Raw genomic sequence first — 12,217 nt, forward strand, 5'->3', positions numbered from 1 at the left:
TGTCCTCATTCATTCGCAACATATGACCATACCAGCACAGTCATCTCTCTTGCACACCACATCTGATGCTTCTTAGGTCCAACTTTTCTCTCAGGGTGATTACACTCTGTCGTGTATGCACACAGACATTACACATCCAGCGAAGCATACTGGCTTCATTCCTTGCAAGCTTATGCATGTCCTCAGCAGCCACAGCCCATGTTTCACTGCCATGTAGCATGGCTGTTCATAAGGCAGCTACACTTTCAGAATATCCACCCCTGCTACTGACTTGGTGCTCTAGGTAACGGAAGCTATGAACTACTTGTAGTTTTTCTCCCTGGAATGTGACAGAAGCTGTTCTCTTCACATTTTCAGTGTTTATAGCACCTGAGCATCTGCCAAATACAGAAACTATCTTCCCAGTTAGCCTTCCTTTGATCTGAGACTCTGTGATAATTTAATAGTAAGCCATACTTGACTTATACTTCTTCAGTCTTACATTCATTATCATATATTTCATTGCCATGTATTGGACGCTATCTTATTTTGTTCTATTCATATAACAATAAGAACTTTCATTGGATAGTTGCTCTCTCAACCTCTTCCTCAGCCACTTCTTCTACTCCCATATTTCCACTATTGCAGTATGTCCTTTGCTTAAATAAAACCTTGTCTTCTATAATTGTTTTGTAATTTTAGCTGTTCCAGTACATATTAAGTTCTATTTTGTGGTCAGTCTGTTTGTGATTCCTCTGTGCATAATTGTACTATATACTTGTGTATGTGTGTGTACCCATCTGTTATTTACAATAATAGATATGAAATGTTGGTTTCCTTCTTTACAACATATCGAGTTAAATCACATTTAACTGATTGTTAAATCTTTGCTCTGTAGTCGCACCTTATTTGCTTTGCTAGTCTTAAAGCAACCTTTCAAAATTGAAATATTTTTACAGTTCTTCAGTAAATTAGCCATTGGTTGTTTTGGTATCAAGTAGGGAATGAAGACTACAGATAGAATCATCTGTTCCTGACTTTACTTTTGAGTCGGAAAGAAAGCCATCCACGGAGAAAATGTTACACCACTGGACAAACAGGGACATGCATTTATGCATGCCCAAAATGTGTGTGCTTGTCATTTCACTTACAAGTACTGCTTAAATGTGTTGTCATTGTGTACACCAGTTAATTAGTTAACTTAAGATATTTATTTAATTACTTTTAAACATTATGATGACAGTGCTTATATACCCTGCTATGATACTATCTAACAGGTAACTGATATATAGCTCCTTTAACATCAACCTAAACTCTAATTTGGGCCTATGTTTGCTCAATTCACTAAACAGCATTGTTTCTAAGATGGGTATTATGGAGATTCTGAATCACCATCTTCTAGAATGGATGTTTACTTAGCTTCTTAAAAGCCATTGTCTAGAATGGATGTTTGCTTAGCTTCCTATACACCATTGTCTTGAATTATTGTTTATTGAACTCCTTAAACATCATTGTCTAAAATGGTTGTTTACTGAGGTCCTTAAACATTTTCTAGGATGAGTGTTTGCCTTCATCCCTAAACACTATTGTCTAGAAAGCATCTGTAACTCCATTAGCTCATAAGAACCTGTTGCATTTGCAAACGTTACAACAAAAGTGCTAATATATCCAGCTCTGACTGTGTCAAGTAAAAACATACATACATATAAGCCTCCCTCTCTCTATTGACATATATTTATATACTTATATGGATACATATTTCTTTGCACTCATACACAAACATCCATTAACACATACGTATACGCATACATCTTGACATGCTTAATACATCAACTTTTTGGGATATTTCCTTGCTGATACAATGCAATTACATATTGAAAAAGAGTGAGAGAGGATGAAATAGTAAGAAAGAGAGGAAGAGAATGTAAAAATTGTAAACAAATGTCTTTTTCTTTCTCACTGGACAGAAAAAAATAGACATACATTAAATATCACCGTATACAGTATTCCTTATGTGCTACTTATGCTAATGCCAAGATAGCATATTTACACTATAAATTTGTCATATCTGTTAAATCTATTGCAAATATGTTCCTCTCCTCTAACTTTTCCTTTCCCTCATCACTCCACCTAGAATTATCAGCCACTCTTTCTTCTTTTACCTGAGTTATAGGGGCCACTTTGGGCCCTTAATCTTGCAAATTGCAAGGCAGTTTTTACTAGTGCTGGTGCCACAAAAAATCTAACAACAAAACACTCGGTAAATTCTTTAAAGTGGTTGGTAAATGACGTATTTGTTGAAGTATGATGAACTCCTTTGTATCATCAGATCATGTCAAACTGTCCAACTCATGTCAGCATGGAAGATAAGCATGACGATGATTTTCCACTATTACCTATAATGTAATGTAATAAAATAGCATTTGTCATTGTGTACGAATCATGCATTGACAGTCAACAAACAACTCAAAATATCTGTTTAATGAGTTCAACCCATAACTTATAGCTTTTAAAAAAAATGTAGCATTTTCCAGTGTCTTTAATTTCAATCATTTCTCTTTTAATATGCATGTACATGATCTAAATCCATTATACAGAAATCTTTATAATTCACTACTGGGCTGCTGTTGCTCTGATGCAGTCAAAGTACTGCTAGCCGAATGAGTGCATTTTAGTTAAACAAATTATGACCCTGTAAATGTAATCTTGAAATTATTCCACAAAATAGTATGTCATCAAATAATAAGCCACAGCTTCTTGATATAATCCACACACCACATTATAATCAACTTTGTTTTAAATTTTACTATCACTACTATTATTTTTATAATTTGAACTTTGCACTTCCATTCTCAAACACATCTCTATTTCTTTGTAACAGTGACTAAGACCTACTTTTGCATGATGGTAATTATGCCAGCTGACTCAATGAATCTGTGTATCTAAAAAATTTATTCATTCATTCATTTTCAATAATTTCACAATAAAAATTCTTAGTTTTTTTTCTTTTACTTTGTTTAATGCGCAAAGCAGTAAATGTTTAGCATAATCATATCTAAGTTAATAGGAACAGCCAGCATAGGTAATTCTGTTGGGAAAAAATGTAAAGAATTCCTCGGATAGCAAATTTTGTATTTAATATATATACTTTTGCATGATCTCAGTTGTAATTTATCTCAGCTTTGCAGTACTGCATAGAGAAAAATTCAATTTTCTAATAAAATTTCTCGAGACACAAATAGGTCACAGTCACCTATTTTAAAGTACGTTTCTTATCAATGTATTTTTCGTTTTTATAGATTCGTTTGCAGTGCTATATATAACTATTTTAATCTTATTAACATGAAAATTTATTTATTTTAATTTTACTATCACAATTAAAAATTTTATTCATACTCACCTTTTTCAACTGACTTTTGAAAATGACAGCTTAATTAGTATGATTATATTATCAGATGTTAAATTTCAAATGATGGAAAGTTATCAATTAGCTAATTTCATTAGATATATTTAATTATTATATTTATGTTGAACAAAATATTAAAAATATTTTCAAATTTTTTAATTACTATCTTAAATTAAAATTTTACAGGTGGCTGCCACTTTAAATAATTTGGCTGTTTTATATGGTAAAAGGGGTAAGTACAAGGATGCTGAACCTCTGTGCAAGAGAGCCTTGGAAATAAGGGAGAAGGTAAGCTAAAAAACGTTTTCCTCTTTTCTTTTAAAGTAGTTTTCTATTTTCCACACAATCTATTGAAATATTTTAGTACAGATTGAAAATAGATATTTCAAGTTTTAAAATATTTTATTAAAGTTTTGTGTATGTCGAAGATATTTTCATTTGCATTAATTTGTTCTTTTACTTATTTGCATAATGGAAAATTACTTATTCAGTAAAAATTGTTGTTTAAAAATATAAAGAAATTATTTACAAACTGATAAATAGTTTAAAACAATTAGTATCTTATTTTTTTAAAATCAAGGTTCTTGGTAAAGACCATGCAGATGTTGCTAAACAGTTGAACAATCTGGCTCTCCTTTGTCAAAACCAGGGAAAACATGAAGAGGTGATTATCTTATACGCTGTTATTTTGCCATATGTAGGTCTTCACGACCTATTTATTTATTTATTTTTTATTACATCGTCGTCTGCTTTCAGGAGGGAATAATCATTGACTTTCCATTATCCAGTCATAATATTACCATTTCATAATTTATTCGAACTAGTGATCGTTCTTAGATAACAGTAATTAAAACGGTATACCAAACAACTGTTAGGTTAATATTCTTATTTAGTATACATAAAATTTGTTTCATACTATTATTTATGATATTCTTAGGTGTGTGCTGAATTTTTTTATTTTTATGAGTATTAAAGGTAAATCTAGAGGGAAAAAATTGTAGGCATTTTGCTGATGTAATTTTTCCTTTTTTTTACATTTTACATGTTACATAATGTATTGTCAAGTTGTAAGCTATTGAAAATATTTTATTACATTAGCTATTATTTATATTTACATAAAATTTAACCCCACCCCTTATTTATTTATTTATTTATTCTTTTGTAAGAATGTACAAAGATAGCAACAGGCATGGGTATGTGGTCACTTTGTTACCACATAGTTTTAGATAGAATTCCACATTGCACTAAATTTTGGGCCGGTGCCTTCCCAGTACAAGCTTTGCCCTCTGAATGAATTTCAGAAGGAAAATGTGACCAGCTATGTTAGCATGGAAAATGAACATTAAACAAACAAATAATTTTTATAGTAACTAATTCTTGACAATGAAACATTAATAGCATAATTTTTCATCTTTCATCAGTATTATGAATTTTTGCTTGATAGACTGATTCATCTACAAATACCATCTGATTCTGGACTGATAGTTTTATTTTCTTTGGTGAATAATATAAAATGCAAAGGGGGTTAACACTACATGTAGACAGTGGTAGTTATTGTACTATCCCGTTGTTTTATGATTAGCCTTTGAAATAATATTTTACAAAATTATTTAAAAATCATAATAGTAAACTTTGTTTTATATTTTTAGTGAAATTTTGTATTGGTTATGTTTTGTTTTATAGGTTGAGCGTTATTACCAGCGTGCATTAGAAATATACCAAAAGGAATTGGGACCAGATGATCCAAATGTAGCAAAGACTAAAAATAATTTGGTAAATATTTTGAAAATATTTTTTCACAAAATATGACTTCATTGAGTGTTGAATACTTTTTCTAAAATTTTTGCAATCCGAATCACTTTAACCCTTTATCTCTCAGTTTACTCAGTCTAATGCAATACTTATTTATTCACATTGTTTTAAATTAATCATCAAGATTTTAATGCTGTGATCATGTAAGAATATTGGGGAAAAAAACCTGTGGATGAGAAAGGGATTGAGATGATGTGGGTTCAAGTGTCATGTGCAACCTTTGACTTTTTCCATCCAAATGTTTAGCCCAGTATTCTGCATTCTGTTAATTATAACTTTTTCTACTTTGAGTTCCACTGTTTAAAATATGATATTCCTTTATGTTCAAATTCCACTTAAGTCATCTGTGCCTTTCAATTTCCTTTCCAAGACTTGTTAGATAAATTAAACCACTTTATCATAGGTCACAGTCCAGTGACTGAAACATGTAAAGGAAAATGAAATACTCTGTTGTTTAATAACAATTGTATATTTCTGAAAAAAAAAACAAAAAAACTGATTGACTCATAAAACATTTTGTCATTGTTAATTAATTAAAGTTGCCAAAACATCATCCATTAGGATCAAAATGTTTTTAGTTTCTTTTTCTTCCTCTACGAGTTGAGTGAACTGATTATTTCCCTGCACAATTTAGCATAGTTAGAATGTAAAGATTATTTAAGCTGGTGAAACTGTGAGTTTTTACCTTTTTTTTAACAAATACTAAGATTACCTGTAAAATATCAGATAAACTTTGGAAAACTGCCATAATGTATGAATTGAATTATCTAAAAATAGCATAGTTATACTTATATCTGAAGAAATGTATTGAAGCATATTGTAATTTCAAGTGAAAGATGATGCACTTGAGGAAATTAATGTTATTGCAGTATAATATTTTGTCCTTAGAAATGAAAGTTTGAAAAATGTTTGCTTTTAGATCTTACCAATATTTCATTAAAATTCTTCAGTGTGGTAGTAGTAAACAATTGAGTATTCTAGGTATTTTTTTAAAATTAGTTTAATTGTATCAAGTTCTTAAATTCTCTGCTTTTAAAACACTTATTATTGTAGCCATACTTTCCTCTGCTTAGGAAGAAGAAAAGTAGTTCTGAAGAACCAAACCCTTGAGACTACTTCTGGTTGTATTGATACCAGATCTAAATTAAAACTTTACATCAAAATTACATGTTGATTAATTTTCCAAGCACCAGCTTAATAATGACAATTCTTTATTATTTTCTAATTTATTTGACATGAAGACAGTGTACTTCAACAAAAACTAAAGGTTTAAAGTGATCCCAATTAAAACTTCCCTTTAAAATTTTATGTTAATTTATATTCCAAATTCCAGATTAATAATGTAAAGTTATTTTACTAAACTCTTCATTATTCTCAACATTAATTGAAATAAAGGCATTATATTTCAGTATGGTAATAAAAGGGTTAAACAACAATAAAAACAGGCATAGCTCCTAAATTAAGACTTGCTCCATGCACTTGCTTACTTTCTTGTAGAGATTTAATGTTCACAAGAATATGTCATCTTTTAAAGGTATACACTTAATTCTGTTAAATAATCAAGTACTAGATTAAAAAATTTGTTTTTTTTTATTTAAAAAAAAAAACTTTAAAAACCTGACTGTTCCTTTTTCAGGCATCAGCATACTTAAAACAAGGAAAATATAAACAAGCTGAAGTACTTTATAAAGAAGTTCTTACCAGAGCACATGAGAGAGAATTTGGAAAAGTGGATGGTAAACATTATTTTACGATTCAGTTTAAAGGGGCTGTTCCAAAGTTATTCAATTCTAATGAAATATATTGTTTCTCTAATCCTTTAAATTATTTTTGAAACTTCATACAGAACCAAAATAATCAAGATCTCTCTCTCTCTCTCTCTCTCTCATTCTTTCACACACACACACACACACACACACACACACACAAGCTTCTGCTCTCCACAAAGACACAAAGCATACACCTACTCAACACTGATCTGACAAGTAATTCAGGGTCCCTTTGCATGTATATGCAAAGGAATGGCAAAATAATAATGAGAACATTTTTTTTTCTGGTGATTTAATTGTATCTTTTCAGATGATAATAAACCAATTTGGATGCAGGCTGAAGAAAGAGAGGAAAACAAGGTTGGTTCTGCTTTTTCTTATTCCAACTAATGTTACATGCAATTGTAATTTGAATAACAATTTAGTGAGGTATATCTATATCTATAAAAGATATATATATATATATATATTACAATCCAAGTTCTTAGAATTCAGCTAGAAATTCAATCAAATAAAGCTCTTTATATTCAGAGCTGATATACTATGTTCGTTTTTTTTTTTTTTCCTTTTGACTTACAGAGTCTGGGGAAAGGGGTAGTACCTGTGGCCCTAATGGAGGTTAATGCTGTTAATGATCTTAAACTCTTGTAAGTTTACATCTACAGAAAAGCTGGGATGGAATTTTGGAGTGGGGTGTGGAGAAGACATGTTGGAAAAGAAGGACTGGGTCTAGTAGTTAGCACTAAGTGTTGGGTGCTGAACATAACAAAAGTGATAAGAGGAAAGGAGATGAGTGTGGTAGGAACACCTGAAAGATGGCATGAGCCTAGCTAGCACTGAAGAATAAAGGCCATTATATTAGTGGTAGAAGAGACAGAAGATAATGTGCTGGAGTGTGTCTGAGTGATTTTGTGCTGATCATTTTTATTGCCAATTTCCCCGAAGTTTAATTTGTTACTCAATGATTGGTTTTTATCACTGTTTTATGTTAGCAGTTACCTTACTAAGTGATTTCTATGATAATTTCATTTATCCATTATGTTATGTTGTTATGGTTACTTGTGTGCATTGCTATACATACATATAATAATATTGTTAGCAGTCTGGTGGGCATTACTTCACTGAAGAGGCTTCATAAGGCTAAACATTGTTTTGTTGTTACTGTCATTACTAAAGATAAGTTTAATTTAATATTAGTCATTGATCTAATTAAAAAAAAAATTTTAATCCAATTTGATTGAGCTTTAGAGTTGTCGCCCCTGTTTACAGCAAGCGGATTTCAATATTAGCCAGAGACTCTTGATTACTTAAAATTTCTTTGCTATCCACATTGATTTGGCAATTATTCATAGTCAGATTTTTACAATTATAACTTTACTTTTTGAAGTATAATAATAATAATGAAAAACTAATTACTACAGGACTAAGGCTATCCTGAAAAAGGGTACCAGTACTATTTCAGTGTTCAACAGCCATAAATGCACTTCACTTTTCATGTGGTTTAAATGACACATACACATGTGGTTTAAATGACACATACTCATACACATCATATACCAATAGCATTAAGTATGAGAAGTTCTTTTTGCATATAAGTTTTATTGTCTTTCCCAAAAAGAAATGTTGTATAATGACTATCTAGTGTGTTGAAAACTATGAGAATTTCTTTTGACTTATCAGAATAATTATATTTATAATTATGCTCTTGATTGTATTTTTGAATGCTTTAATTTTCAGGCAAATAATAAGGATGTATCTCAACAACCAGACTTTAGTAGTTGGCTCCAAACTCAAAATGCAGAAAGGTTCGTTTCACTATATATTTGCCTTACATTTTTTACCACTAGACATCACATACCACTTGTTTTTACATGATATACTACTGTTTTTGTTTTCTCATCTCCATTGCATGTTTGTTTGGCTATTTTGCAATAGAAGAGTATTAACAATGTAACATAATTTTAAACAAGTATTTTTTCTGTTGAAAAATGTACACCATGAGTAAAACTCATAATAAACTTTCTTTTGTTTCTAAATTTTAACATTGTTTGCTATTAAAAAGAAGAGATGAAAATTCTTCTCTTAAAAATTTGTAAATTGTAGCTGAATTTAACATTTTTATGTCTGTTTTCCCATGCTGGTATGGGTCAGGTCTGCATGATCTCTTTTTCCTGCTGTCTTTTTGTCTTTAGTCATTTACTCTGCAAATTCCAACTATCTTAAGTCAATTTTTTAACTGATAAACTTTGCAAAAGAATGGTATGTATTTTGTTAAAATTCCATTTGTCAGGGAAAACATCCTGACATTTAATCAAAATGTAACCATAGAATTCAAGAAAACCTACTAATTGCTTCTACTTCAAATTTTTTGGCATTTAATCACATTAACTACACTTTTTCCATCATTCATTGGAAGGGTCCTATTTCCATTTTCCTGTTAGGTATTTTTAAGGACACAATGTTCATTTCTATGACTGGCACCCTAACTTTAACACTCATTATTCAATTAATCTTCTCCTACAAGTCTTTCTTTATATCTGTCAACTAGCAGTATCTCTCATTTCGATCTAGTTTGTTTACACTTTTTTTATAGCTTAATTCAAGCAGTCAGGACTTCATTGAGCCACCACTTAATAAAATTTTTCTTGGCTGCTGAATATGACTCTGAAAGCTCAGAAGACAGCTAGGAGTGAGAGGGATAAAGCACATTGTTAGAAAAAAACCAAAACTTTCGGGAATTTGTGCACAAATGTTTGAAAAATAGCTGTCTTAGCAAAAGTTCCTATTCATATGAGCAAAAATAAAACCAAAAATTTCCTCTAAGCAACCAACACAGAGAATATAAAAGCATTCGCTTTTTTTTTTTTTTTTTTTGCATTAACTCTAAATAAACAGAAAAGTTTGTATATGATAAATTTTTTAACGCATTATAGTTAGCTCAAGGTAATTTCTATACTGGGTATTTTCCAGTCGAGAGAATTTTCAGTGCTTTGTATGTTCAGCAATGTTTTTACTTTTGCATATATATTTTAACTTACACATATTAAACAGATTTGATAATTTTTAATCTATCAGACTTTATATTACTATTAAATAAAGCATACTGCTTTTTTAGCTCTTCCATCTGAAAAGACTAGTATTTGCAAATAAATTACTTAGCTACACAAATTGTTTATAACAATAACAAAGTTGTAAGAAGGAAATTATAAATGTCTTGCTCAAAGTATAGCATAGTGTTATCATATGACCCTTGAGGATATATTTGATAATAATCATTTCTTTATTTTATTAACCTTAAAAAGAAAAAAAAAAATCATGTTGATTTACTTTATTGACTGACCACAAATGTGAAATGCTAGTTAGAAACAGTGTGGAGAGAGTTTATTACAAAAAGGATGAGATCAACAAACCAGTAGATGTTTATAAGTAGTTAATGATAAATAGTAATTACAAGAAAGGATCTTCATAAATTGAGGACAAGCAACCATTTAGGTGGTTGGGGGTCCTCCATGCCATTCTAGATTAGCCTGACACACTAAAGGCAAGTGTCTTCTGTTCTTACTACCAGACCACCTAGTTTTAGTATGCTTATTTTATCATTATCATGTATATTTTGATAAAACTTCCATTGCCACTGGTCTGAGAGAGATAAGAAATGAAAGAATTTGTGCTCTAATCTGATTAGTAGTACACCCTGGAATGATGTAGAGGTTTCAAAGATAACTTCCTAACATTTCTGAGTTAGACTGGTTTTCCTGCTTTGCAAACAACTTTGTTTTATGTTCTACATCAAACAAAGTGGTTAAGAACCATTCTTACTACAAGTATGTCATAAGTGGTATCTTTTCTCTTTACCATTTTTAATACTACTTTCCATTTATAATTAAATTAGTCTTTAACCTTAATATAAACCTTATACCACTTTTTCCAGCTATTGAAGTGGTAGTGATTCCAGTGAAAGTTAAATGTAGTTTAAGAAAACCAGTTGAATTGTTTAAAATCAATTGTCTAAAATACTCATATGTCTCTATTGACAATAGCATAATGCCAATCATGTAATGACTTTGTCTACATAGTGTTTTTTATATAATTGTTACTCTGTATAGGAGCTTTGGAGAAAAAATGCCATGCAGTATTTTCTCTGGCTCTTTACAATTCAACTTCACCTTTTGTCCTTCTAAAGTTGACAAAATTAAGTACCAGTCCTGTAATTGGGCTGATATAATCAAAACCCTCCCCAAAATGTCTGGCCTTGTGTCAGTGTTAATGTTACAAATGATTAGGATGGTGGATTGACAAAATCGTCAATGTCAGATTAAATGTCTTGTATTTTTTTCTAGCATTTACATTGTCAGTTCAAATTCCACGGATCAGATTTGCCTTTCAGCCCTTTACGGTTGATAACATAAAATATTGATCATTTACCTGGATTGGTGTAATTGACTAGCCCCACTGCATTCAAATTTCTGGTTTTGTTAAAAGCAATTATTATTATTTTGAAGGTAAAATACTTAGCAGTATTTCATCCATTTTATGTTCAGAGTTCAAATTCTGCCAAGGTTGACTTTGTCTTTCATCCTTTTGGGGTTGATGAAATAAGTACCAGTTATGCCCCAAATTGCAGGCCTTGTGCCTATAGTAGAAAGGATTATTGTTATTATTTCTTAAATGTTTAGCTACAAAAACATGCAATATGATGTCTGGTTCGCTGCAAATATCAAATCATAATTGAACAGTTAGGGAACAAATTTCTTCTCTCATTTACACAACTTAGTAACAATAGCGATAATGTGAAGAGAATGAAATAGTGTTTTCTTATTTTTTTTATTTTTGTTTAAATACTAATCCCAGAAGTTTTGTGGGTAAGATTGAATATTTATTTATGGAATTAGCATTAATTAGTGTTGATTACAAGACCTTCAATATTTTAATTAGAATTTTTGACAGGATGTTGCAAATTGTGTATTAGTTTTGCTTTGGAAAATGGAACTGTAAACAAACGTAGAGTTAATTTCTTCTTTACACAAAAGAAAACAAGTTTTTCCTGTTTTGTATTTTTGGTTATTTAATTTTTTTAAGAAAATATTTTCTTCATCCCTGTGCACAATTACAAGTGTGGGGTGGGGGGGGGAGTGAAATGAAATTGAACAAATTATTAATATTGGTCCATTTTATTGAGCTGGATCCTCTGACCATGCCAGCATGGAAAAACAGATGATAAAAAGATGGGAAAAAAAATATTAATATTTTT

The 12,217-nt window shown here is 30.6% G+C and overlaps 1 protein-coding gene across 22 annotated transcripts in view; it reads left to right on the forward strand.

The window, feature by feature from the left end:
* Positions 1 to 12,217, forward strand: part of LOC106867804 (kinesin light chain) — a 126,492-nt gene that overhangs the window by 84,248 nt on the left and 30,027 nt on the right. For 21 of the 22 annotated variants that reach the window (XM_052973612.1, XM_052973604.1, XM_052973610.1 and 18 more), the window contains 6 exons: positions 3,572 to 3,673; positions 3,966 to 4,049; positions 5,069 to 5,158; positions 6,834 to 6,933; positions 7,277 to 7,326; positions 8,704 to 8,771. In XM_052973612.1, the coding sequence (XP_052829572.1) occupies positions 3,572 to 3,673; positions 3,966 to 4,049; positions 5,069 to 5,158; positions 6,834 to 6,933; positions 7,277 to 7,326; positions 8,704 to 8,771 (494 nt within the window). Of the gene's footprint in view, positions 1 to 3,571; positions 3,674 to 3,965; positions 4,050 to 5,068; positions 5,159 to 6,833; positions 6,934 to 7,275; positions 7,327 to 8,703; positions 8,772 to 12,217 lie in introns of all 22 variants that reach the window. The other variant, XM_052973599.1, reaches the window with a different exon arrangement.

Source organism: Octopus bimaculoides, chromosome 16, assembly GCF_001194135.2.
Source record: "Octopus bimaculoides isolate UCB-OBI-ISO-001 chromosome 16, ASM119413v2, whole genome shotgun sequence".
Lineage (NCBI taxonomy): Eukaryota > Metazoa > Mollusca > Cephalopoda > Octopoda > Octopodidae > Octopus > Octopus bimaculoides.